We start from the raw sequence: 27,054 nt of genomic DNA, 5'->3' as shown, positions 1-27,054 counted from the left end.
TGCTCTCAGCACCTACACATACCCCAGGGGCTGGAGAGAGGGGTGCTCCCCCAAACCCCACTTCCCCTTCATCTCCTCCTGCTGCAGGTGGAGCATCCCCACCACTCCGGGAAAACCCTGAAATCCTCCTCCACGTCCCCCAGCCCAGTGTGCCTGCACATGGAGAGGGGGTGCTGGGGGTCGGGGGTGTTACAGCGGAGACCCCCAGCCCCCCCTTCACGGGGCCGGGGCTGCGCCTCCCTCCATCCATCCCTCCATCCCTCCATCCCTCCATCCCTCCCTCCATCCCTCCATCCCTCCCTCCCTCCGCCGCTCCTTGCGAGCGACGCTGCTCAGCGTGCGCGGAGAGAAGGAGGGAGGAGGGAGAAGGGAAGGAGGGAGGAGGGAGGGGACCTCCCTATCTGGCTCTATCTCCTCCGCTGCCTCTCACATGCTCCGGGAGGGCGATGCGGCTCCCCGCGTCCCGCTGAGCGAGGCCGCCTGCACCCCGCCGGGGCTGCCCGCAGGGCGGGGGGCTGCCCGCGCCCCTCGGCCTCCACCCCCCCGCCACCCCCACTTCGGCCCTTGGGGGCTTTTACTATTTTATTTCGTTTGGGTTTTATTTTATTTCGTTTTTTATTTTTGTTTTATTTACCCCTCCTGGAAAAAAAAATATATAAAAAAAGCCGCCGCTGCCTGCACCGACCCCCGCGGGGCTGGAGAGGCTGATGCGGCCGCCAAGGTAAGCGGGGCGGGGGCTGGGGACCCCCCGGCCGCATGTCCCCCGGCTCCCTGCATGGCCCTTCCTCCTCCGGACCTGTTGAGGCTCCCGGTCCCCTCCTGGCTCCCCCTCCCCGCCCGTTTTTATAAGGAACCTCGATTCTTCCCACTCCCCCTGCCCAGCGCTCCCTGCCCGGCTCGGCGCTAGCTGGCATGCCTGAGGTTATTCATTTATCCTCCCTTCTGATGGTTGCCACTAAAGCTGCTCCCTGCTGCGCTAAGTCAATCGAGTAATTCCTTGCAGACCACTGATGAGAACTGTAAACATCCTCCCCAATATTTCCCCCTTTCCCTCGGATTGCTCATCCCGGGGCTGATCGCGGCTATCGAGACCGGAGCGGGGACACAAAGCTTTTCCCTGAACTCGCCTGGTTGCAAAGTGCTCGGGGGGTTTACGAGCTCCGAGGCGGGGGGCGACAGCTGGGCAGATGTGGGACACGGCTGGGACGGGCACATCTGTGCGCAGGGAGAGGATGGGCAGCTGGAGTGTGGCAGGGCAGGGGCAGCGACTTCGTTCCTGATGTCCTGAGCCCGAAAATAGCCCAAAACCTCCTCCAGGACACGGGGGGACAGAATAAAGCCCCCAGACAGGACAGTTCAAACGCACCATCCAGAGAAACCCGTGTCCAAGCTTCACTCTGGGACATGCACGTTGCCCGTCCTAAAAATTACATATATTTATGGAAACCGGGCAGCGTTTGCAAGACAGGTGCTTTTTGTTGTGGTGGTGGTTGTGAGGCAGGAGATGAAAGTTTGGTGTTGTTTTGATGTGATTCTTGATTGCTGCCTGTTGGAGTAATTGCATCGCAATTGCTCAGAGGTAGAATCAATTTCCCCAAATTGAGATTTTAATGGGAGCTCGCAAGCTGCTGTTATGTCATGTGGTTTAAGGCGGCGTTGGATTGCATTTATTTTATAAACTGGATACTTTCGCAGGAGGCGCAGGGATAACAGCACCACCCAGTGGGGCCGCAGCCCCGGCCCAGCCCAATCCCAGTCCAGCCCAGTTCACCCCAGTCCCAGCTCAGCTCCAACCCTGCCTTAGTCCCAGCTCAAACCCCAGTCCCAGCCTTAATCCCAGCCCAACCCTAACCCAGCCCAGTCCAGCCCAGCCCGGAGCCAGGCACACCCGGGAGGACTCCTAGTGCAAACTCCAGGATGCTCCCCCTTCAGAAAAATTCCCATTTTTATTTGCCAAAATATTCAGAGAAGTGCTGGATTAAAGTTGTTTAGGTTTGGGTGTTTTAGGGTTTTTTTTCCCCATAAGAACGAATGTCTCTTTCTCAGATATTCAGGTCAAAGTTTTAAATCGGCTGAGGTCACTGTCACTCAGTGTGTCACAACTGAGAACGCAAGAAAGGCATCCTGTGCTGGGTTGTATTTCTGGCCACTGCTGCCACGAATTGGCAGAAGGAGACCTGGCAAAGGGCAAAGCTGATTGGGTTTCACAGAGCTTTTTCCAGAGGATCCTTCAAACACCCCTTGCTCAAAGGGCTGCAGATGTAGGCTTGCAAACACTCTAAGCCATCTCCCACCTTTAAATAGGACCGAGGAGGTGTCCTTAGCTGACCTGTCAGTCAGAGGAGAGGAATCAGTGAGCTATGTTTGCACTTTCACGACATGTCAAGACCTTTTAAAAGCAGCAGAGAAAGACTGTCCCATCACACAGACTGGTTTCTGTCTCTGCTGATAAGCACTCTGCAATTCTTCTGGTGTCCCTGCCCATGGCAGGGGAATCAGAACCAAATCTTTTAAGGCCCCTTCCAACTCCAACCATTCTGTGATTCTATGATTCTGATCATTTTTTGGCAGTTCAGACTTATCCATCTTTTCTGCTGAGCTGACATTTGGCCATTTGAACTTGCTCTAGGGAACCTCCCAGCCCATCTCCTATTTTTGCTTAGAGGGGAGCCCAGATGTGAAGAAGATTCACTACAGAGATATTACTTGATATCTACCCCAAAGAGGAGACTGGGCCAGGAAGATCAGCTCCCTGCAGAGAATTAAATACACAGATGGTGAATTCCAGCCAGCCCTCCAAACACTGCTGAAGAAGGGATGGTTACATGCTCCCATGTGTAGAATTAGGCCTCATCCCCCCCTCCTCCCCAGGGCTTTGCAGGCAAGGGAAAGGGAGAGACACAAATGAATGTTACAAGTAAAAAAAAAAAAAAAAAAAAAAAAAAAAAGTGATGAACTCTATTTGCCTTAAAATATCCCTACTTGTTTTGCTTTCTGTCATGGGTAAGACTAAGTATTCCACCAGCCCATCTTCCCTTCCCCTTATGCAGCCTGGCTGTTTTTCAGCATTCAGAGGTGATTTTTATGGCTGTGGGCTTGGAGCAGGCAATTTGAGGAGAGAAGGTTACCCACTGTGACTTCAGTGGGGGTTGCTGATAATCAGTTAATCTGCAGATGCAAGGATGCAGGTCAACAAAGAGTTCTTACATTTCATTTTCTGGTGCACAAAGGTGTCGTTTTATTTTCCACCTTTCACAAATGGCCTCTTTTTACACAGCCAGGTTGGTGAGGCTGATGTTCACGGGGGCAGCTGTGGGAAGGAGGATTTAGATAAACCAACAAACTCCTCTCTGCACTTTGCTATGCAGGAGTGGGTCACTCTTCAAAGCCCAGCTCTGTGCCATCCCCTCTGCCTGCCCCATCCAACTGATGCCAAAGTTCAGTGCAGGGCACTAAGGAGATCTTGGGGGGACATTTTCCTCCTCTGCCTGCAAGGAAGCATTGGCAGGGAAGGGGGTTTGGATAAGTATTCAGCAGCTTTGGGTGCACAGCTCAGGGACAGCATCTGCTTGGTCAGTTAGGGAAATTGATAAAAAAGGAAGGTATTTAAATTTAATTGCAGATATCAGAGATGGTTGTTACTGCATAAAGATGTTGGGGTATTTTTGGCTCTTATTCAGAGGGGTTTTTTTCTTTAGTTCAGCGCACAAATGTTTGCTTTTATTTTCACAAACATTTTGGGATCAGCTGTCAAACTTCTCCAGGCAACAACTTGGGGGTTTCCATTCCAAACTTCCATTCTTCCTTCTTTAAGGAGCAGCTTGCTTTTTGCTGCACACTCCAAACACACACATATCCCTGCAGAGCATTTCAGGATTAGCTTCCTGCAGGAGCGATTATGGCTTATCCCAGACAGGCCATGAGTTGAACACCGTGTCCTGAGGCAGAGCAGGAGTGTGGAGATAGTGGTGTGAAAAGTGGCCACACAGAAAGTTCACGGGAGAGTCAGGAGCAGACCAGGAGCCCCGACATCCACTCCTCTAACTACTAGTTGCAGCCCTCAGAAATACCCATGTTTACAGTTTTAGCCATATAATTACAGGTAGTGAATGATTCCATTAGGAAGGCTGTAAGGGGAGCCCTCATCTGCAAACCTCTGGGTTCAAATCAGCCACATTCACTCAGCCCCACTGAAGCCCACAGAGCCACGCAGGGCAGAGAAAAGGAAAGTTCAGCCCAGCGATCCCAGCTGAGTGTCCCATGGGAACTGTGACTCCTCCAGCATCCTGCAAACACCCCAGAGAAGGCTGTGATTTGCATGTCACCCCTCCACAATGACACCAAACACGGCAGCAGCGTGCAGATGACCACAGAGGTGCCTGTGCCCTGGAGCTGAGCTGCTGCAGTGGTTGCATGTCAGCCGTGGGTGGTTTCCCACATTCTGTTTGCAAGGAGCATCAACGCTGACTGAACAGGGAGTCCTGGATGGGCTTTGAGAGGGAAAGAAGTTGGGGGAAATGCAGTAACTCCACATTTCCAAGCCTAGATATCCTCATGAAGCAGGGCACAGATCTGAATTTCATACAGCCTCTGATTCAGTAGGTGATTTAAAGTCCAGAGCTTTGACTCAGCTAAACAGAAAGGTGAAGTTTATTTCTAAAATGTGTAAGGGGGAGCAGGATTTCAGAAACACACCTTATTTGGGGCCTTTTCCTCCCTGAAGTTACGGTTTGGACACATCTGTTGTTTTCTCCAGCAAAATCCGCTGCTTTGATCAGTGCCAAGAACAGCAATCCCATTTGCAATGCATGATGCAACGGAGCAAAATCAAGGAGAAATTTTTACAAACTGGAGCCAGGGGCACCCGACCGTTGCTTTATGGCAGCACAGTTTTCCCTACACCAAAGGCAGAATTTCCATCAAGGGTCTTATTTTAACTATAATGCCTCAGACTGGATTCCAGGCTATCGTTGCAATGTGTCAGCCTGCCCCAAAACAGCAATACCAAAGTGGTGCTTTAGGTCAAACCATCAAAGCAGCGTCACAGCAGCTATTTAACAGCTGGGTTTTAAAAGTTCGTAATTCAGATGGGTTTTTTTAGTTAAACATATCATGTTAGATGTCATCAGTCAGGATAACAGCAGAAATTATGTTTTTCATTTTGAAATAAAAGCAAAAGTCGCGTTGCAAGAGGAGAGGGTGGGAGAAAGAGAAAGGGATTTGAGGTCTGGAGCCCCTCCCCTGCATCTCCCCCCACCATTTCCTGGGCTCTCCCCAGCTCACAGACCCTCCCTCTCCTTCCCCCAGGCCCCTTCCAGCTCCAGCTGCCTACACATCCCATCAGCAGGCATTTCTTCTTGGGTGGTAGGAGCAGCTGGCAGGGTTTGGACATATTTGCCCCTGTTTGACATCCCCCACAAAGAGGTGCTTCGAGTCGGCGTTCCTCCCACACTGCCTCTGCTACAGGTCTGGATCCGGCCTGCCAGCTTTCATCTCCTGCCCAGCTCTGCCCGCTCTGGCAGCTCCTCTGCACACAGAGCTCCCTCTGACTTTAGTGGACACCGACTGAGAGCAGCTCTAGGACCAGCAGGACCAAGACAGATATTCCGTTAGGCAGGCAAGGCCACAGGATTTTTGGATCCCATCTGGGTCCCAGATGGAAAAGCTGCAGTGTTTTAACTCCTGTTGCAGCCTGGATAAAGTCCCAGAGAAGCTCCTCCTTCATTTGGAGGCATGGGGGCTCACTCCCCTCATGGAGAAATAGATATGTGTTAAAAGATATCTTTGCTTCTCGGATATTTATTCCCATCTCCTCTTCCTCTTTCTATGGGATATTAGTTGTACTGGATCACAGATTTAATTTGTGACAGGGAGGAGATCACAAACTCTTATTAGAGACTTTAAGCCATGGTCACTTGAAAAAGCATCCTTAAGGATGTTTATGAGCTAGAAGAGGTTTCCAAGAATAATTAGAAGAAATGTCAAGGAGTATCCCAGCCTATACCAACCTGCAGGAGGAAAGTCACATGCCCTCACAGAGTTGGGAGACGGGTGGTGTAAAACAACCAGCATCCTTTTAGTCTTTGTATAAGAACCCAAAAGGAAAGGAGATGAAACACCCGGATGGCAAGGGGACACGCCATCAAAGGAGAGCTAATGATCCAAAACAGGGAAGTTATTAAAGTCTGCACCCGTGGGCACCCTCATTCAGAAGTAGATGTGGCTAAAACATCCCTCAAGGGAAATTTTTAAAATATCCAAGCTAAGTGGATGCCTTCCTCCTGGCCTAGCCCTCTCATGGGTGGCACAGACCCCTGGGATGGTGGGGATGCAGATCCACTCTGCTCACCTCTGCATGCTGTAGCATTGCAGGAGGGAGAAAAGAGCAGGATCTTGAAACCCAGCAGGCAAACACCTGTGTGCTCCAAACTGCTGTTGCATGTGATGGTCTGTGAGCATCACATGCAACAAGTGAGACCCTGGGACAACCCTACCAACATAATTGGTGAGACTTTCGCCCAGTGAACATCCAGATCTGTAAGTGGGCTGGTGGTGCAGAGGCAGTGGTTGTGGTCCTGAGCGAGTTTAGGTATTGTTACTCATCTCCATCGGTCCTTGGTGGGCTGGCAGCTGGATTTGGGTACCTGACAGCCATGCCCCTATGTAAGGAGTGCCAGTCTAATGATAAGGATCTATGAAACTTGCTGTTTCTGAGTCACCTGGGGTTACTTCACTGCTGCCAGTGCAGGTGCGGGTGAATGACCTGGAACTGTTGTGAAACTCTCACCTACCATGGTGCCAGGGCTGGGAAGACATGGAGGAGCTCCATGTGCTGGGGAGACGCCATCCCCCAGCAGGCTGGAGACCTCTGTCGCTGTCACAACCCCTACCCCACACCAGCTGCCTAAAGCCTCCCTGCCTCAGTTTCCCTCCTCTGCTGTACGACAGCATATCCGTTACCCCAAACTGCTTAAGTTTTGGGCCCAGGACTCCAGGGCCAGGTTACCTTGTTCTCTTGGTAGATACATGGGAGAGGGCAGGGACGGCACAGTGGGTGTTGAGACCCGATGGGGTGGAAGGAAGCCCCTCTCCCAAAGTGCCACCAAGCTGCGATGATGGCACACATCAAGAGCCCTTCCCGTTACCCATCCTGCGTGAGACCACCGCCACGCCGTTCCCCCGGGGCACGGGAGAGCTTGGCGGCCCCATGCCCGCTCCATGCCCGCTCCATGCCCGCTCCATGCCCGCCCCATGCCCGCTCCATGCCCGGCTCCATGCCCGCTCCATGCCCTCTCCAAGCCCCGGGCCGGGCTCTCCCGGCTCGCTCCCCGCTCGCTCCCGGCCCCGCTCCCATGGCCGCGGCGCTCCCGCCCCTTCCCGCAGCACGGCCGGGGAGGCGGCGCGCTCGGAGGAGGAGGCGCCCCGCAGGATGCAGGCATTGGGAGGCACAGCGATGATTGATGGCTGGGGCTGGGTTGCAGTGGGAGGGGAAGGAGAGGAGGAGGAGGAGAAGAAGGAGAAAAAGTCTGTGTAATCTTTCAGTGCCGAGCCCGGAGCTGGGGCCGCCTGTGCCTGCCGCGCTCCGCGGAGCCATGTGGGGCTTTTGATTTCATTTTTTCCTCCCCAAGTTCTTTCGATTGATTTATTTTTCCCTTTTTTCCCCTATTCCTCTCTTCCTTTCTCCTTTTTTTTTTTTTTTTCCTTTTTAAACTCTTCTTCCAGGGAGAGGATAGTGGTTAAAGCTCGAGCTGGATGGATGGGTATGGGGAGAGGGGCAGGATCCACAGCCCTGGGACTTTTCCAAATCCTCCCTGTCTTTCTCTGCATCTTCCCTTCAGGTAAGGAACAGCCTCTTTATTTTGCAGACTTTTTCCTTGTGTTTCTGGCAGCCCTTGGATCGCCGCCCCCGTTCCCCTGTCCCTGGGCCTCTTTCCCTCTCCCTCTCCTCGCAGCAGTTTGCCACATGTTTAAAATAAGCAAGTGGGGCTCAGTTTTGGTGCGCGCACCCCCAATTCCCCGTTCCCCAAGCAGTCGCGGCGGGTGGTTCTCCTTGACCTCATCTCCTTTGTCTCCCCGCTCCTCATCCCACAAGGAAGGAGATGGTGGAAATCAAAGCGGCGAAGGCAGCTGGGAGGTGTTCCTGACAGCGCCAGGTTCCCTTGTGCTGCCCTTCCCGGGTGCCGCGAAGGGAATGGGGGACACTGGTGGGGTGATCCACACATGAACCCCCCCACATCCGAAATTTCTGCCGTGGGAGCGCTGGGCTCCACGCTCCGAGGGGAGGGCAGAGCCGGAGGGCGGTCGCGGAGGGGCTCGGGGGGTCCTTGGTGTGGTTCGATTTGGGGTCGGTGGGGACCGAGGGGCGCCCGGCCCCGCCGGGGGAGCGCGGCCGGGGGCGCACCTGGGCGGGCGGGCGGGGGATGGCGGCCGCCCCTTCCCCCTCACCGCCCCGCGGCTCTGGGGGCTCAGCAGCCTGGTTTGCTTGGAAAGCTCCTCCTGGCTGGGCCGGGAGCTGTTGTGCTGTCCGAGGGCGGGATGGCGACCAAATGGTCCCGCGAGCATCGGCACCCCCGGGCCGGCCGCTCGCAGCCGCCGCGGGGCTCGGCCCCCCCGCCGCCCCCGGCCCCGGTGTTTGTATTGTGTCAGAAAAGGGGAGAATTTCAGAATTACAGCTGAAAACGCCATCTGTTTCCAATGAATCCCCCATAGTTTTTCACAATGTTTTTGGCAGATCTCTGCCTGCAAATTCCTTCAAGCCCTGAGTGCTTGTTTTTGTTGGGGGAGGGGAAACCCAGTCCACAGAGGCGGATTTGTTCCTTCCAAAACTCTCCAGTTTCTTTACCTCTTTTTTTTTTTTTTTTTTTTTTTTCACTTGCAGGGGTGGGGGGGGAAATGGAGAGAAAGCCGAAGGGAGAAAGGGAGATTTAAGCCTTAGAGTTTTTCTTTTCCCTTTTTATTTTAGTAAAGATTTCATTAAAAAAAAAAAAACTTAATTTTTAAATCGCCTCTGCCTTTCTTTGCATAACCGTAGGTGAAGTAGTCTTGCACACACATGTAGGAAATAAATAAATAACTGCTTTACGCCCTTCCTCCCATCTTTGCCCTCTTCGCCCTCTTCCAGGAAGATCTTTTCAGCGCTGCCCTTAGCACTGAGGTGTCTCTCTGGACCTCACTTCTCCCATGAAACTTCCCAGCAGGCTGGAAGCTGAACCCCTTGGTTTTTTTCTGGAAACTCTGGAGCTGCTCCCGTATGTGTTGCTTAACGCCCTTTTTGGAGCGGTTGAGTTGCAAAGCGTAGAGGCTGTGAGATTTACGGTGCAAGAAAGAACTTGATAGGAGATCTGGCTGGCTGCTTTGTTTGATTCTCCCTTCAGCAGTCAAATAAGGTGCAAAGAACTGGCAGAACGAGGCGATCCAGAGCCCGCGGGAGCGGGGCGCAGGCGGAGACGGGGCTCCCCGTGCCGTGGGCTGGGAGCAGGCTGGGGGCTTTTTTGAAAGCTTTGTGGGTGGGAAGGTAAGGAGAAGGGGGGATTTATTCCCTGCCATATCCTTTTGCCCTATGCTTCCTGGGAATTTGTGGGTTCCCAGCAGGTTCCCAGCACCAAGGAGGCTTCGCACCCCTCCTGGGAGCCCCAGGTGAGCAGGGCCGCTGGAGGCTGCCCAAGCGGGTGCTCGGCGTGTCAGATCAGTGCCTCGCTGAGTCCTGCCCTATTTATTTATTTGCTTAACCCCCCTACGCTCACAGCCCGGGCTGGATTCCCATTTGTGCTGCTCTCACACTGATGGCTTCGCCCTGCTGCCTCCTGGGCAGCCCCCACCATCCAGTGCCCTTGGGCTGGGTGCTCTGGCCGTAGGTCAGGGTGAGCGTGAGGCAGCTGGGGAAGGAGGTCTGGGCAGAGCATGCCACTGCTGACAGTTTCCTTGGTAGAAATTCTCCTTGGAGCTTGTGCCAAGTCCCAGTGTTGGATGCTCATGGGTGCTCTCCCAGCTGAGACTCTGATCTCCTGGGTGAACCAAACCTGTGCCTCCCAGTACGGGCTGTGCTTAGTTTTCTTGCAAATCCTTTTGTACTTCCAAGATCTGGCCCTGGGTGTTTTTGCCCCAGGTGTGGCAGGCTCAGGTTTGCTTTGGCTTTCCCTGTTTGTTTCCAGCTTGGCTGTTTTGGCTGTAATACACTCCTGCTTCCATAAAAATTTGGCATTTTCTGCTCTTGGTCCATCGAGGCAGTGTAGTGGTTTCCAGATAAGGGTCCAACCCTACTGGAGGTGTAACGGGGTAGTCAATAAATGGCTTTTGTCTCAGCAGCAGGGAGGTGATGGCAGCAGTAAGCCAAAATTGAGATGGGGCCTTAGAGGCTAAAATAACCCCTGCAGTGCTGTGAACATGGAGCCCATCCTGGGGAAGGTGGAGACAGGGGAGGAACGCGCCTGTGCGGGATGTTGTCAGGGCAGAGAAGAAGGGAGGGATTCAAACATAAACCTGGAAATATTTTGGCTTCCCTGTTTTCTTGCAAGCTTGGAGCTGGTCTCGTACTTGGAACAGGGAGTTCTCTGCCATTGCCAGCAAGGCACGTTGTGGGGCTGGAAGGAGGCGCCTTGTTTTTATTGTAGATGGGGTGGATATGTTGATTTTTTCCACAGAAAATCATAGAATTCCTGGCCCTTGGTTACTGGGCACAAGTAAACTTTGGGTTTATCATGGGAACAGTGGAGGTTTCTTTCTCTGTGGCCTGGACAGCTGTGCTGAGTCGGATGTGCTCATGAAAGTGTTCACAGGGCTGGGCAACCATAAAAACTTCCTGACCTGGGGGCTCTTCTTGGGCTCTGCCCTGACCTGCTGTCCCTGGAGAGCCAGGCTGTGGCCCCAGTGACAATGAGTTCTGTGGTCTCTCCTCTGGCTCCCTGATGGGCACATCCCATAAAGTATCCGTAGGCTCTGGCATGGCAGTGTGTGGCCCCAGCAAGCCCCTCCTCAGCCTGTCAGTCCTTCAGGGGATCCCACAGCCAAGCATTACTGCTCCCAAGGGATAATTGTTGGTGAGACAGCGAAAGAGGTCAAAGAAGGGGGCTTTTGATCCGTCTGCATGAGTTTGATTTGGTCTGATTTGCTTTTCCTGTTGGAACAGACACCAGACTTGGAGTAAGGGGGAGTGTAGGAACCCAGGACCAAAAGAGCATCAGGGTCCCAGGTGGTTTGGAGGGTGCTGGGGTGAGCTCAGGGCTGCTGGAATCCAGGAGTGATGTGTGCTGGGGTGACTGAGAAGGGTTTTTGGGGAGGATAGGGGTTGTGTGAAGATGCAGCTGTGGTGGGCAGGTGAGGGAGTGCCCTGGCCTGTGGCTGTCCTTGCAAATCCCATCCTGATGCCACAGATCAGGAGTGAGCTGTGCAGGCAAGGTCCTGCCTGACCATGCACAGCATCCAGAGTGCACTTGTTAGAGGAGAGCTCCTAAATGCCTTTAAAAAGCTCTGTAGCCTGCACTTGGCAGCTACTGGGATGAAAAGAAGAGGATATTTATTCCCTTGTCTGTGAGCTCTCAAAATAACAGTGCGTTCGATTGTAGCCTCAAGATTGCTTTGCACTCAAGTGCAGCCCGGCTGAGTAAATCACTGCTCCACCAGCTGAAATTCCTGCAGCAAGGGGGAGAATTGAATTATGGCCAACTGCAAAACCAGATGCCATCCCCTTGATGAAGTCATCGGGCTCTCACTGCAGAGAACAAGCTGGCTCCGACACACACAGAGCCTTGGTAGGCACAGACTGAGCTGCTCTGTCTGACGGCCTGGCCGTGGTGTGTGGGGTGGCCAGGGTCTCATGTCCCCACAGCTGCAGGGACAGCAGGTCCTTCAGAAGGGTGTCGAGTCCCGCTTTGCACTACATGAGCATCCAGAAGTGTTTGGCCATCCAGCAAGCAGAGCTGTCCCTGATATACAGGTTTTATGGGTCAGGCAGAGAGCAAGCTTCACTTGAGGCCAAAGAATTTTCTCCTCCCTTGGTTTCCTCTCCTTCCTGTACAGCTGTTGACTTTGGTCCCCAAGGACTTAGTAATGATCTATGGCATTTTGGGTTTTGGACAAGCTACCTTTTTCTCTTGCTGTGTGACACACTCCAGCTGGCCCTTTCTGAGATGACAAGGGCATGTGGCAGGACATGACTCCGAACTTGGCCAGCCCACGGTGATGAGAAAGCATCACTGTGCTGGGATACAAGTGAGGGAGCAGTGGGACTGGGGGAGTGGGTTCCAGTTAAAAAGTTTCTTTTTCTTCTTAAAATTAAAACCTGAGTCCAGGAGAGGCAGCATTTAAAAATAAATAAAGCTCTGAAAGTCTGTGGCTGTGAAAGATGAACAGATACTGTGGCTTCCATGGGATGTGAGCGATGGGGAGGGAATCTGGTGCTGGGTGGGAGCCCAGCCTGCAGGAACAGATCCACAGGGTCCCCTGCATCCCCAGGTGGGGCTCCAGAATCAGCCAGGTGTCTTGATGGGCTTGTGGGGCTACTGCCTTCCAGCCGGGCAGCTGCCACCCCACGCCCTGCGCGAGCCAACGCCTCTGATTGAGATGCCACGGTTTTTTGGCAGACAGCTGATTGTATAAATTTGCCTCATCCAGATTTATATGCTCCGGGCTTTTCTCCATCTCCTCGTTTTGTATCTCATTTACCTCTGCGTTTGAAGGGTTGAAATTTCACAAGAGCACAGCGGGGATGATTATTCCTAGAGGGAATCCACACCTGTGAGCAGAAAGCGATTCCCTGCCAGCCCTGCCGCGGCCTGGGCAAGGGGGAGGAGGGCGAGGGACCTGCTGCCACACCTGGGGGGCCCGCGGGCACTGGTGGGTGGCAGCGCTGCCTTCAAAGGCACCCTGGGAAAACAGCTTTGGCGTGGGGAGAGAAATGTCTGCTGGAAACCTGAAACACTCGGCAGTGGGGGTGAACACCGTGGCACAGGTGGCCTTATCCAGGGACCGCTTCTCCAGAGGGATGGGGACATGAATGGTGGTGACTGAGGAGGAAGGCGAGGGTGATGCTTCATGCAGGGCATGAGAGTGCAAATTCACCTCTCTTCCCACGGTAATCATCTTGGGTGAAAACCTTAACATCCTTCAATGTCCTCATCTCTAAACTGGACCATTTGCCTGAGGAGATTTACCAGCTCTTGGGAACTCTTGGTGAAAGTGTCTGGGTGCACTCCCAACAGGGAAAGTCAGGTGTGCAGCTCCAGAGCAGCTTCCTAGCCTGCAGCACACTGTGCTGATGGAGAGCCAGCTTTGTTAGTGCCCTTCTGCAGAGGAAGAATCAGAGATCACTGCCCTATCGCTTCCCTCCCTGCTTATCCTCCATCCACCAGCTCATGGAGGAGCAAAACCTGCATCTTCTGAACCACCCCCTGGCACTGCTTCCTCTGAGCAGGCAAAAGCTCAACAGCTGTGGCAAAGGCAGCACTAAGGCCCGAATCCCAGGAGGAATATTCAAGAACAAAGTCAGTGACTCTGTTGCGCTGGTTCCCCCTCTCAGCTCATTGTGCCTACCGAAGTCCCCAAGGTCTGCTGTAGTTCTCGGAGCAGCACAGCCCTGGCTGGCAGCTCCATGGCTGGTGCCCTCTCGGATGGTGTCTGCTCTCCCTTCTCCTTGCACATGGATGCTGAGGTGAGCCTGGAGGAGCAGTGGCCGGGGGCTGGGGAGAGCTGCCTTGGCTGGCGCGGAGCATGCCGGGCTGAGTCTGGAGCCAAAAGAGCTGACTAAGTGACAGCAGCGATCAAGGGCTCCTTCAGCAGCGTGCAGCACTTTGTGCTGTACTGGTGAAGACACTGACTCTGCTGGTTTCCTGCCTGTACTTGCCCTGTGTCTCCTGTGATGCCTGCAGAGGAGAGATGGGGGGCTGTGAACTCGGTGCTGAGGACAGAAAGGAGTTGGCCATGGCAGGTCCTTCGGATGGTTTAGCGATTGACATGGGCTGAAAAGAGAAAAATCCATCTGTGTCCCTCTTCTGACTTCAAGGAACTGGGTTCTCCTTCCCCCAGCATCCTCTCGAGCAAGACAAGGGCTGGGTTAAAGGAAGCTTCGTGATTTGAGGTGCGCCCTGGGGTACATCTAGAATCACTTTATCGTACACAAAGGAGGGCCTTTGCTTGGATTTTATGCATTTGCTGATTTTGCCAGTAGAAATGAGCACATAACCCCAGGCCCAGAGTGGAAGGTGGCCCCTCCACGCCAACCTCCCCACGCACACCCTTGCAAAATATGAGCCCCAGCTCTTTAAGAGAGTCAGGTTTATTTTTCTCCTTCAGTCCCCTCCTCCTGGTCCTCCCCCCACTTCAGTGCAACTGAAACCTGATCTAATCCCTTTGCACATGGGTAATTTATTGGTCTATTGGGCTTTTCTTGATGGCAAATTGCATTGTCTTTCTTCCTGGGTTGAGGCTTTGGAGCAGTTTGCTGCATTCCTGCAGCTCTTTTCTCAGGGCTGATCTTTCACACCCCCTCTGAGCACAGTCAAATCAGTTTTATTGGGCCTCTTTGTTATGCAAACAAGGCAATAATAACCAGGCTATTATTCTGCAAGATTGTGCTTGATTAACAGTTCAAAGGAGGTCTCTGGAAGAGCCCGGCCTGCACAAATCCTTTCACCGAGCTTGGGTCAGGTGGCCCTTGGGTCTGCTCGCCCCACGGTGCCCGGTGGGGCTGCGGAGAGCTGTCCCTGCCCGTGACATCCCATCCATCAGGGCTGCACCCACCCGCTCCTTGCTCTCCCCGCTCTGACAAGGCGCCGCCTGATCCGTGTCATTAAATAGAATCACTGAATGATTTGGGTTGGAAGGGGTCTTTAAAGGTCACCCCATCCAATCCCCCTTCCATGGGCAGCGACCTCTTCAATATCTCCGGGGATGGGGCAGCCACACCTCTCTGGGCAACCTGTGCCAGTGTCTCAGCACCCTGACTGTAAAAAATCCCTTCTTTGTGTCTAATCTCACCACCCTCATGGGCATCAAGGTGTGGGTCCAGCATGGCCATGAGGAATGGCTTATGGGGACTCCCCCTGGGACAGCAGCAGCACGGGGGGCTGGGTGTGAAGCACAGTGTCCATTCCCTCTGTTTTTGCTTGGGACTCCTGATACCTTGCTGGAAGCAATCCCTTGTGCCATGTTTATAAGGAGCAATAAGATTGATTTTTTTTAACTCTTCTGGGTTCATTTTCATGCTGGTGGTGACTTCTGTCTGCCTGTGAGCAGAGCAGCCCCCATCTCCTTGAAACTGGCAGATGTTGCTGGTATTTAGCACCTTGGAGAATCGTGCCTTTCCTATTGAGGTGTCAGCATAAATATGTTTATTTAGATTACTTAAATAAATACGTGTTTAGGAGCCTAAGTCTGGGTGCTCAGATCTGAGGCCAAAGGTAATTATGTTTTACTGTGTTCTCCAAAAAGGCCCTTTACTGCATGTGTGAGGCTTGCACATCTACACTTCAATCCATGTATTTGGAAAAACGCGGGATGATGTATTTGCATCACATGTGGGTGATGAAATACTTTCCAGCCCGTTAGGAACCAAGAGGATATTAAAAAACATTGCTTAGCAGTGAACACTTTAAAATTAACAGGTCTGGTGAATGTGCATTCAAGAGTCTTAAAAGAATTGGCTTTTGCTCACAGAAATTAATTTCCAGTATTTCTCTTTGTTACAGGAATTACAGGAGAATAGACAAAATGTTGGTTTTGTGCTAATTTTCTGTAAGAGCCTGATTTGGGTAAATTAAATCCAGGTTACTTGACACCCGCTGAAGGGAGAATAGGGGGGCAGTGATAATTAAATGCTGTTAAAGTTAGATGTGTGCGTGTGTTTGAACACTTAATTTGACATCAGGTAATGCAGTGTAATGATGGTGAGGGCAGAGTGGTGGGACTGGGGTTGGGTGATACCCCAGAGCCCTGAGTGTGCGTTTGGTGGTCCATGGGATGTTGTTGAATGGAGGACCAGGGCTTTGCAAACCCCCAGGAAAAGGTCACAATTTATTCATTGCCTGCTGAATGCGATGTCCTGGTTAAAGGGCTGGCGTGGGAGGGTTGTGAGCTGGTCTTTATCCCGTGTCCTGTCGGGTGGTAGTTGTGCAGGAAACAAGGCTGCTGGAGGGAGATCTGATGGTGGGGCTGGGCAAACACCTTCCAGCGAGAACTTAAAAGTGCAAACCGTTTAGCTTATCTGGAGGATTGACAAGGGACTTGATTGCAGTGTGTAAATATCTTTCTGGGAAACACACTCGTTACTAACGGACCTTTTACTGCTTTGGAGAAAATCGCTGGTTCTTTTTATGTCCTTACAATGAAGTCAGATAAAATCCACTTAGAACCAAGACCCGTGTTTTGTAAAGGTGATAAACTCCTGAAACAGCCCGCCCGGGGTGGCTTTTCATGGGTACAGACCTCAGGAGTCCCTGAACAAATGGGGGATATGGGAGGGGGCTATCCTAGTCCAGGTGGTTTTCTGATTTTTTTTTCCTGGCTTTAGCTTTCTGAAACCGTTGTTTTCAAGATAACAAAGGAAATTTTGTTCTCTGGTTTGATCTTAAAAGAAGATCATGGGGGGAGGGTTGTGAGGTGGCTTGGAGGGGTTGAAGTCACCTGTCTGTGAGATGAAGGCTGCTTTGCCATGGACGAGAAATCACCCAGACCTGGGGATGTCTCACGGATCCCAGGAGAGCCTTGCTGTGTTCCTGCTTGAGAGGGATTTGTTTCCATGCTAAGTCATCTGTGGTTGAAAAACAGAACCATTGTGAGTCGATGGAAAATAGATTATGCGAAATTGAATAAACATCGTTTCTTGGCCAGGGTACAAATGAGCCTGCACCACTGTGCCAAAGCTGCTGCCAGAGGGGACGAGGCGAGGCTGCTTGGGAGGGGTAAGGGTCGTGTTTGCTCTCCTCCACAGCCTTTGTCAGCTTTGTGCTCCCTCCCCAGCAGCAGGAGGGATTTGCCACGAGGGTGGCTGGGGAAATGTCCATGGGAAAGGCCGGGCGTGAGCAGCCTGGCTCACACACCACACAGCACCTGGATTTGGAGATCTGGCCTTATATGGGGCCCTGAGCGAAACAGCCAGAAGGGGACCGGTGCCAAAAGTGCAGCGATAACATCTCAGAGCAGAACGCTCCCCCTTCAGGCACAGGGAGGAAGGAGATGGGCTTCCCTGCCCTCCCTTCGCTTGGGATTTTTTAATTCAGTGCCTTATAAAGTCATGTGTGACCCCGGGCAGGGCAGCAGTGAGGGATGCTCAGCACCAGGATGTGCCCAGCACCAGGATGTGCCCAGCACTGGGTATTGAGGGGCTGTTCAGCAGAGCCCTCTCTGTCCCTAGGCAGCCACAGCTCACGCCTGGATCTCCTCATGCAAGCTAGTGAAGCAAGTCCTTAAAGCGCAAGAGGCAGTGGATTTGTTCCTACTAAACAAATCCTCTCTACGCAGCGGCTGGAGGGCTGGAGCAGGCAAAGTGCTGCAGCCAGGACTCTGCAAGCTGCTCCCCGGATGGGATGCTTTGTGTGCCTCATCCTGGTGCCTTGCTGAGCTGTGGGGTGTGTGGCTCCTTTGTGTCCAGGGATGTGTCCTCCAGCTTCTCCTGGGGCTGTGCGGGCTGCAGTGACAGCACCTTCTGCCACGAGAAACCCCAAGGCACCCTCAAGCTGTACATTAGCATAACAAGTAGGAGAGCAATGACTTTAATTGCCTGATGCCACAAGGGTTTGGGATAACCAGCAGTGGTGGCACTGGTCACACTCCGGCGTGCTGTTTTGACTCCTGCCTACCATTATGACAGTCCTGGAAAACCACACTCCTGGGATGAACAAGAGAGGGATGTGAAATAATAAATACCTTTAAATTTGACCCATACACGCAAAAGATTTAGCAGAAACATGAGCCTATGTCCCAGGGCAGCACATTGTTGTTGAGTCACCTCTGGTCAATGATGAGTTAAAGGCTTTCCACAGAGCTTCTTGCAGATTTAAGTGGGATGCTGCCAAGACCAAACAGCTCCCAGGTTCTCAGTGCTGTTGCTAGCATCTGAGTTTATTAAACATGAATTTTAAAAGTGTGAGGAACCTGTCACCATTTCCCATTTGCACTTCAGTCTTCTTGGAAGCAGAGAGGAGACTGCCTTGTTTCTCACAGCTGAACTGCTCAGTGTTTTATAGTCTTAAGTCTCCCTTTCTGATTTTCCAGCACCAACTCTGTTTAAGTTTCCAGCACTGTGATGTTTAAAACTCAAACATACTGTTTTCCCTGAAACAATACTGGGTTTTGTAACTTTCTTTCTAAACAAATCTTGAGATACTTTTGGCACGGATTCCCTCACAAGCTCCTTTTAAACAAGCCCCAAGACAGGAATATATGGGTACCCTTGCAAAAGGCACCATGAAAGCATCTGGAAATGGTGGGGCTTGTTGTATTCTCCTCCTGCTGCCTTTTCTGCCTGAACTCATCCTGTTTCCAAGCGCTCTGAGGGGGTCGATTAAGAGGAGAGGAAGGAAAATGCCATGAATTTTAAGTAGTGTGAGCCTGGGTTCACCCAGCAAGACTCCAAATTGGCAGGGGCAGAGCAGCGTCTGTGACATTCAGCGATGGCCATGTGCTTTTCGCGCAGCTGCTTTCAAGTCTGCTCCAGGGAAGCCACACTGCCCCAGGGAGCAGACGTTGTGTGTGGGGGGAAGAAACAGGATCTGAATTTTCTTTGCCTTCCTCCGCCTTGCCAGGAAGCGCCAGGGCTGCGGCTGAGCCCGGCAAAGGCCCTGCAGCCTCTGGCTTCGCCTCCGCCTGGGCAGCGCACGGCGGGTGGGAAGGGAAGGCGGGGGCTCGCTGCCATCCCCGCACCTGCTGTGCCGGTTTTTCTCCTCCACCTCTTGTTCTCTCTCAGCGGCCGTGGTGGGGAACGGGCTCCCAGGGCTGGGCAGAGCCGCACAGATGTCAAGAAGGAGGTTCTTTGGCTCCTGCTTCTTTCCAGAGGCACAGGGACAAGGGCTGCACCGTCATCGCTCACAGTGGCGCTGGTGATGGTGGGTCTGGCTGTGCTGCAGGGTGGGTCATGGCACCGGTCCTGCTCTAACCTGGGCACAGTGGTTGTGATGCTGCTCTGTTTTTCCCAAGCCTGTAAAGGAGGAAAAGGAAGAGAGCTTTGTGCTGGTAGAGATCAGTCGGGACGCAGTGCCCAGTAACTCACACAGCACAGAGCTTAGAATGTCAAACCCTAAAAGGGCACTAGAAACCCCATTGCATTAATGATCCTCCCTCATCACTGCTTATGAATATGTCCTATTCTTCCACACCGTGGTTTCCCCCCCGCCCCCATGATCATTCATCTAAAAGCTGGATGCTCTTTCCCATTTTGGCTTCAATTGGGGCAGATCCTGTTGGTTTCTTTGGCTTTGATGCATGAGAGTTGGGTCATGTGAGAGGGTCACGTCTGGCGAGCGAGGCCCTGTCACGCGGCCGGGCCGGCGTCATGGGTTTGGGCAGCGGGAGGAGGATGTGGATGGGCTTAGACTTGGGCATCCCACCCGCGGGCAAGCCAGCACTGACCCCCTTGTGTTCTCCTGCCCTCCCGCAGTGACGTCTCCATGCAAGATCCTCAAGTGCAACTCTGAGTTCTGGGCGGCCACGTCGGGCTCGCACCACCTGGGCGCGGAGGAGGCGCCGGAGTTCTGCACGGCGCTGCGGGCCTACGCGCACTGCACGCGCCGCACCGCCCGCACCTGCAGGGGAGACCTGGCCTACCACTCGGCCGTGCATGGCATAGACGATCTCATGGTGCAGCACAACTGCTCCAAGGATGGCCCCACGTCCCAGCCCCGCCTCCGGACATTGCCCCCCGGGGACAGCCAGGAGCGCTCCGACAGCCCCGAGATCTGCCACTACGAGAAGAGCTTCCACAAGCACTCGGCCGCCCCCAACTACACCCACTGCGGGCTCTTTGGGGACCCCCACCTCAGGACTTTCACGGACACTTTCCAGACCTGCAAGGTGCAGGGGGCTTGGCCGCTCATAGACAATAACTACCTGAACGTGCAGGTCACCAACACGCCGGTGCTGCCTGGCTCCTCGGCCACCGCCACCAGCAAGGTGAGCCTTGTCCCCCTGGGCAGAGGTGGGCGAGGGCAGAGAGGCTTCAGCAGCCTTTCGTTCCTCCGTGTCTTCCCCATTTCCACATCTCCTTGGGGAGGGTGAGAGCTCCTCTGAATTTGAATGTCTGGCCCTCAGTATCAGATGTCCATCGTTTTTGTGTCCCCAGCCTTCACTGAAATGTGGTTTTTAGTTGAGCACATCCAGCCCCATCACAGTGAGCGGGTTGAGGTGCTGCACGTCAGAGGCCCTTTGTGGCCAAGCCAGGTATAGCAAATTAGGAGGGCTCTCACCTTGGGACTCCAGGTTGCTGTGAACAGCCAGATCAGGAATGATGCTGGCACCTCTTGGGGGACCCCCAAGGCCCAAGCAAACCCAGGACTGCCCTCCAGGGAGGCTCCAGCTTGCAGGAACAGCCTGGAGGGAGCTGAGCTCCTCACACTGCCTTCCCCTCTACCCAGGCTTCTAATTGTCTCTGTGGTTTGCAGCCAAGTCAAGACGTTTTGTGGGGAACAGTCTGTTCTGGAGGTGCTTTGACAGACTAAATAAACATTCTGAAGGTATAAGGCAAACACAGAGAGCCCAAGTGAAAATGTGTGCTGTGATACAGCAGGACTTGTGTGCCACAGCCTCAGCTTCAGGAGGGACCTGGAGCTGAGGAACTGTTGTGCTGCCCCTGGTGCACAAGCTCTAAAGCTAACAGGGTACTTTTTGTGCCAAAGAAAATGGGAGGCTTAGCAGGAGGCATCCTCTTGCTATTGGAAAATGTCCTGTCCCACCATGTCTGGGAGTTCTGCTTCTTCCCTGTGTGTGGGGAGAGGAGAGAAGCATGTGTAGAACAGGGGCTGCTTCTCTGCTCTGGATGTCACCCCTTTATCCTGAGCTGGAACTGGCAGTGAGGTTCTGACCCAGATAAACCCCGTAAAAGATACTTAATGATGCTCTGATGTCCTTACCTGCTAAAAGACATCAAAACCTGCTGAAGCCTCCAAGGAAGTCTGGCTTGAGGAAAGTGGTCCTTAAGGATCCTGCTGGGATTGCAGGATCACCATCTTAATTGAGCCTTTTCTCTTCTTATCTGCCTCACAGTCTTGTGGTGAGGAGGGATTAGTCATGAGATCTGCAGCATGAGCTCTGGGAAGCACTGCTGTGGGCACTGTGCTGCTGGAAACCATGGGAGCACTCAGTCCTTGGGGCTCTTTGTGTTCTCTGCTCTCTTCTCCAGCCCCTCCCTGCTCTGGCCAGGTCTCAGTCTCCCCCTGTCATTCCCCCCTCACACAGCCCCCCAAATAATCAGGCTAGCCCAGAGATCAGAGGCTGTGAGGGGAGGAATAGAAGGAGATGGCAAAGATTTCCAAAAGAGGCTCTTACCCCGAGATAAGTTGGTTCAGCTCTCTTTATTCTGTGATGTCCTTGTGGAGAGTGGGGCAAAAGAGGGAGAACAGGAAATGTCGGGGTCTATATAGACTTTGGACAGGGTGGGCTTCCCTGGCTCTCCCAACCCCGCTGGGGCAGAAAGGAGGATCCAGGGTTATCTGATCAGAGTCACAGGGTCCCAGGGAAGGGGAAACAGAATGTCCATGAGCTCACTGTAACACCCCCCCTTCATGGGGCCCACATGGCAGGACGTCCCCTTTGCCAGTTCTCCCTCATGGGCAGAAAGGTGCAAGAGCAACGTCTGCAAGAGCTGAAAGAGGAAACGTAGTTTGTACTCTTTGCACATGCAAATTCTGCTCATTTTCCTCCCCAGGTCTTCCCTCCAAAAGCCAGGCCAGCAAGGGAAGGGCAAGCACTGTGAGGTCCTTCCTCTGGAGGGGGCCTGTGTTTGAGCCCAGCCAGGGGTGAGGAGGCATGCTGGGCTATGTTTATGTCATAGAATCACAGAATCATTAAGGCTGGGAAAAATCTCTCAAAATCGAGTCCAGCCATTAACCCAGCACTGCCAAGGCCACCACGAAGTCACCCCTGGAAGGGCCATCCTGCTGGAACAGGCTGAACACATGTGCCTGTGGGGTTGACATGGAGCAGGATGTGTTTGAGAGCCCATGGGAGAAATCCTGTTGGTCTGCAATTGGTTAGGGAAACAAATTGCTCCAGCCCTTGGGATGTAAATGTCATGGGAGTCAGAAGAGAAGCTCCACCGCCTCCAAGGGAGTCAGGGCTCATCCCTGCTGTCATCTGCCAGCCCTGGAGGCGAGGCAGTGCTGCGTGCAGGGGCATGCTGCCACAGGCCTGTGAGTAGGGATACTCCACCCAGCTCCAGCTGCAAGGAAGCTCCTGTGCTGGGCCTGGAGATAACAGGCAGATGCAGGTGGTGCATTCAGTCAAGCCTCTGGGTCTTGGATCTCTACACCTTGTTGTCACCCTTTGGCTGGAGCAGGATCACCATGTCTGGGGGCTGAAAGTCAGGGACACTTCTTAGGATGAAGGACCACGAGCCTGATGGTCACGCTGCTGTTTGGACTGAGCATCCAGCCCTTCCACCTCCCACCCCACTGCTGCATCCGGTCTCAGGTGGTCATCACTGGCTGTAACCATGTTCCTTTCCTCCCTCACAGCTCACCATCATCTTCAAGAGCTTCCAGGAGTGTGTGGATCAGAAAGTGTACCAGGCAGAGATGGACGAGCTCCCCGCTGCCTTTGTCGACGGCTCCAAGAACGGAGGGGACAAGCACGGAGCCAACAGCCTGAAGATCACAGAGAAGGTGTCGGGCCAGCACATCGAGATCCAGGCCAAGTACATCGGCACCACCATCGTGGTGAGGCAGGTGGGGCGGTACCTCACCTTCGCCGTGCGCATGCCGGAGGAGGTGGTCAACGCCGTGGAGGACCGGGACAGTCAGGGCCTCTACCTGTGCCTCCGTGGCTGTCCAGCCAGCCAGCAGATTGACTTCCAGAGCATCCGCTCGGCTCAGGCCACCGAGGGGCGCGCCCGAAGGAAGGGGCCCAGCCTGCCCGCCCCCCCCGAGGCCTTCACCTACGAAACGGCCACGGCCAAGTGCAGGGAAAAGCTGCCCGTGGAGGACCTCTACTTCCAGTCCTGTGTCTTCGACCTCCTCACCACGGGGGATGTCAACTTCATGCTGGCTGCTTACTATGCCTTTGAGGACGTGAAGATGCTTCACTCCAACAAAGACAAGCTGCACCTCTATGAAAGGACACGGGTTCTGACCCCAGGCAACACGGCTCCCACGGGAACGCATCCCACCCTCTGGGTAGCACTGCTGTGTTTGTGTTGGTTGTGCTTGTTGTAGAGGTTTGCTCCTTCACAGCTTGGAGAGAAGGGAAAGGGGAGCAGGAGGCAACCAGGGATGAGATGCAGGTGTTGGAAAACAAGAGGTTGGACATCAGAGCCACGTGGGTTGTCCTCAGACCTCAGTCTCTCTCTTGGTGCAAGTCCTCCACCTTCCCAGCTCTTGCCTGGGAAGAATGTGCTGCCAGTGGGACCAGTCAAGAGTTTTTGCTGGACTGTACCTTGTCTGGACCTTCCTCAGTTCCCCTCCTCCTGCCCCCATCCGAGTGGGTGCTGGGGAGCTCTTGTAGCTACTCTGCTCGTAGCTCTGCCCTGGTCCCGGCCGTGCACGTGGTGACACTGGCGTGTGTGAACGTGGCTTTGTCTGCAGAGGGCAGATCCCACGAGGAGGGCACGGAGCAGTGAGACAGGACCAAGCCTGGCCAGCACAGCAGGGCAGCATGTCCTGCTCACTGGGGCTGGGCTCTGCTTTTTGGCACGTCCTGCTCTGCCCACAGTCCTGCTGTTGCAGAAGGTGGTGCAAGGGGCCGAAATGGTGGGCAGTGATCCCATGCCTGCTTGGCTGCTGGTGCCAGGCACCTTCTGGGTGGAAGGAGGACACGTTCCTCAAGCCTCAGCCTGCATTTTTTGTGGTTCAGAGGCGTCCCCTGTTTTAGCCAGTTCACCTGGCTGATTCACTCAGCAGTTTTACTCCTGTCTCCCTTGTCTCTGCCTGGACCTACCGTGGACTCTTGATGGCAATGGGAGAAACCTGGCCAGTATTCAAGTGGTTTCTGCAACTTCTGCCCAGCATTGGATGAGTTCCTCACACCATTCGCTCTCTGGTCCCCTAAAAGTGGCAGCAGGGTGGCTGCTCAGTGGGAGACCCAACCTGCACCTCCCTGCAGTCCCTCCCTGCCTGTGGCTCGGCCTGGCCCAGCCCTGGGATGGAGCAGGAGCGTGGTGCTCTTTTTTTTGCTGCTAGGTCTCTGCTCTGCTCCCCATCCTGGGGCCGCGACTTGCAACCCCATTGCAGACCAGTTGCACCTTAAGCCCTTCAGGGCTTGAATCAGAAATGGGGAAATGTCAGAATTCAGCCAGGAGATGGGATGCAGCAGAGGACCCCCCCAGCTGCCTCCAGATGTCTGTTCCCTGCCTCGAAACCATCAAAAATCTCCTTCCCCCACCACCTAGTGCTGCCCATCTCCTCCACTCCATGTTCCTCTGTGGTTCACCCCATCGCTCACTGAACAAACATCAAGACCACCTTTGGTCTGCGCCTTCAAGACCTCCTGGTGGCTTTCCTCCACCTTTCCTCAGGGGGAAGATCCCAGAAACAAGCCCCAAAACACATGTCACACCTGGGGGCACCTCCTGCTCTCAAAAGGGAGGTCTCTGGGCGTGATGAGACAAGCTAGCACCAAAAGAGGTGGGAACAGGCTTGGTTTGGCAGTCTGAACTGGTGCCAAGAGGCAGCCTGGTGTAAATACTGAACATGACTATTCATTGTGTCCTTACAGCTCTAGAGCTCCATTTGTAAAGCAGCAGAGAAATGCAAACTTGTGTCAATTGATGTAATTTATATTGTCTCTTTAATATATAGAGCCCTGGCATTGATCTCGTGTGACTGTACAGATGAAAAGATGTAATTGGTTTTTAAATGTTTAAGGAAAGGAAAGAAACAAAAAGATGTGTTTACTACTTTGTTCCTTGCTTTGTTTGCTGATGCCCCAGATACTCTGTTTAGGGAGATATTGAAATAAGGATATCACAGTTTGGAGGTGCTGAGAGGAGCAGCCACTGGACCACGCCACCAGACAGTTTCATTTCCCAATGCACTAATGCTCAGCCAGGCTGATTTGGACTTTGTTTCCTTTGTTCTAGAGAAAACAAATGTTTATCTTCCCTAGAAGTTTAAAACCCACCTTTTAAGAGCCAAAACCAGTTTCTGGGCAGAGAAGAGGTTTACCCCACAGCTAAATGCAGCTGTGCACAGCCTCCCTCTGAGCACACAGTGCTGCTTGAAAGCTGCCTGAGCTGGCCCAGCTGCAGTGTGCCAACAGGTCAAGAATTCCCCTAGGACCTCCCCTTCCTATAAAACAATCACGCTGTGCTTTAGGGACAGTTTCCATCCAAGGAAAGTCTGGTTATGGCGTGGCTCATTCCCTCTGTCCAGGTGGGCGCTCCAGTGGTGGCTGATGGTGTGAGGTGGTTGGGGTATCCCTATTTTAGAAGCAAACAGTGAAGCACTTTATTTTGGTTGTGTTTGACCCAGTTCTGGTTAAAGGTGAAGTGTGGCCAAGAAGGACGCGATACTTGGAAACAAACAAAACAAAAAAACCCCGTAGGCAAAGGGGGGCATTCTGAAAAGGCCCCCCCAGCTCCTCCCTGCGCTGAGACCCACGGGAGTGTCACCGCGTGTAAATACTGTAAATTATTTATTGAGAGAAACGCAAGTAAAGTTTGAGGTTTTTTTGACAATAAACGAGTGGGTCTCACTTTGTTCCCCCTGTGTTGGCTGGATGCAAGTGCTGCCCCATTTCTGCACTCACTCCGGAGCAGTGAAGGACCTGAAGGACCCTCTGAGAGCTCATTTCTGTCCTGAATTCTCCTGAGAATTTCACTCCGGAGTTCGATTTACCTAAAGCCAAATGAGAAAATTAAAAAGGGGATGGGGATGAAAATATAGATAATAAACCATGAGAGCCTTGCCTGGCCGGGAAGGGAGATGTGCAGCAATGGAGTCCAAGCGGGTGCCACCACCCTTCCCCTGCTCACCACAGCAGATTTGTAGAGCACGGTAATGGTAATTCCTCCCTTTTGTTGGGCAGCTCTCCTGTCCCAGCTGGGTTTGTTGCTGCCCTCTAATGAGGAAAAACAAAATTGCATTTTTCTTTTTCTGTTAAATTTTCTGTTTTTGAAATCTGAAGGTGCTCACTGTCACAGCAGCTGGGTACAGGGAGATGCTGAGGGCAGTGGGACACCCACACCAACTCAAACCCCACATTATTTGGGTTAAATCTGTGCAATGATGCCCAGCACCAGAGATGTGACTGACATCTGGCTTTCCCCTCCTTCAATGTCCAGAGAACTGGCAGCGTTTGGAAAGAGCCAAATCCACTTCCTCTGCCACTCCTTGCATGAGAGCTCAGGTTTAGCCACATGAAATTCCCAAACCTGAAACGGCTAAACCTGAGAACTCCTCTACGAAGTGCCCAGAGTGCAGGGCCAGGGGTCTGCCTCACTGAGTGTTCTGCCAGGAGGTCACCAATGGCCCCTGCTGTCCAGCCTGGGACAGCGAGCAGGCAGCCCCTGCATGTTCCAGTGGGACAAAGTGCTGATGTGGGGCAGTGGTGACCCCCGAGGCACAAGGATGGCCTGTCCCCATTAACCACACAAGGCAGCAAAGCATCCCCAGGAGGTAAGTGGGGCAGGCACAGGCTGTGCAGGGACATTGGTGGTGGCAGTGGTGGCCTTGTGGCACCTGGGAGAGGTTCAAATTGCTCTCCAAACCATGTTCAGGGCTGGTGAGGGGGCAGCCCCTGGGGGATCCAGGGTCCCATCCCATCACTGTGATGGCTCAAGTGCCACCACCTGGGGCCTGGGGTGGGTTTTTAGCCCCGCTTTGGCTGTGCCTGCCCGTCCGCTGGCCTTTGGCCGCTGTCCTGGGCTCTGAGCTTCACATCCGAGTGCTTGGGCTGAGCCAGGAGCAGCTGTCCCAGAGC

The 27,054-nt window shown here is 53.4% G+C and overlaps 1 protein-coding gene across 1 annotated transcript; it reads left to right on the top strand.

Moving 5' to 3' along the window:
* Positions 1 to 439: 439 nt before the first annotated feature.
* Positions 440 to 25,814, top strand: RGMA (repulsive guidance molecule BMP co-receptor a). The gene is made up of 4 exons (XM_030281184.4): positions 440 to 721; positions 7,723 to 7,838; positions 19,586 to 20,097; positions 22,656 to 25,814. The coding sequence occupies exons 1-4, from the start codon at positions 708 to 710 to the stop codon at positions 23,349 to 23,351; spliced, it is 1,338 nt and encodes a 445-aa protein (XP_030137044.1). The 5' UTR covers positions 440 to 707; the 3' UTR covers positions 23,352 to 25,814.
* The last annotated feature ends 1,240 nt before the right edge of the window (positions 25,815 to 27,054 follow it).

Source organism: Taeniopygia guttata, chromosome 10 (assembly GCF_048771995.1).
Source record: "Taeniopygia guttata chromosome 10, bTaeGut7.mat, whole genome shotgun sequence".
NCBI lineage: Eukaryota > Metazoa > Chordata > Aves > Passeriformes > Estrildidae > Taeniopygia > Taeniopygia guttata.
Note: the sequence above shows the minus strand (reverse complement) of the source record. Positions and strands in the feature narration are given on the sequence as shown.

Coding starts and splice junctions, on each gene's coding strand:
- RGMA (XM_030281184.4), top strand. Junction 7,839..19,585: donor TCTCTGCATCTTCCCTTCAG/GTAAGGAACAGC, acceptor GCCCTCCCGCAG/TGACGTCTCCATGCAAGATC. Junction 20,098..22,655: donor CGGCCACCGCCACCAGCAAG/GTGAGCCTTGTC, acceptor CCTCCCTCACAG/CTCACCATCATCTTCAAGAG.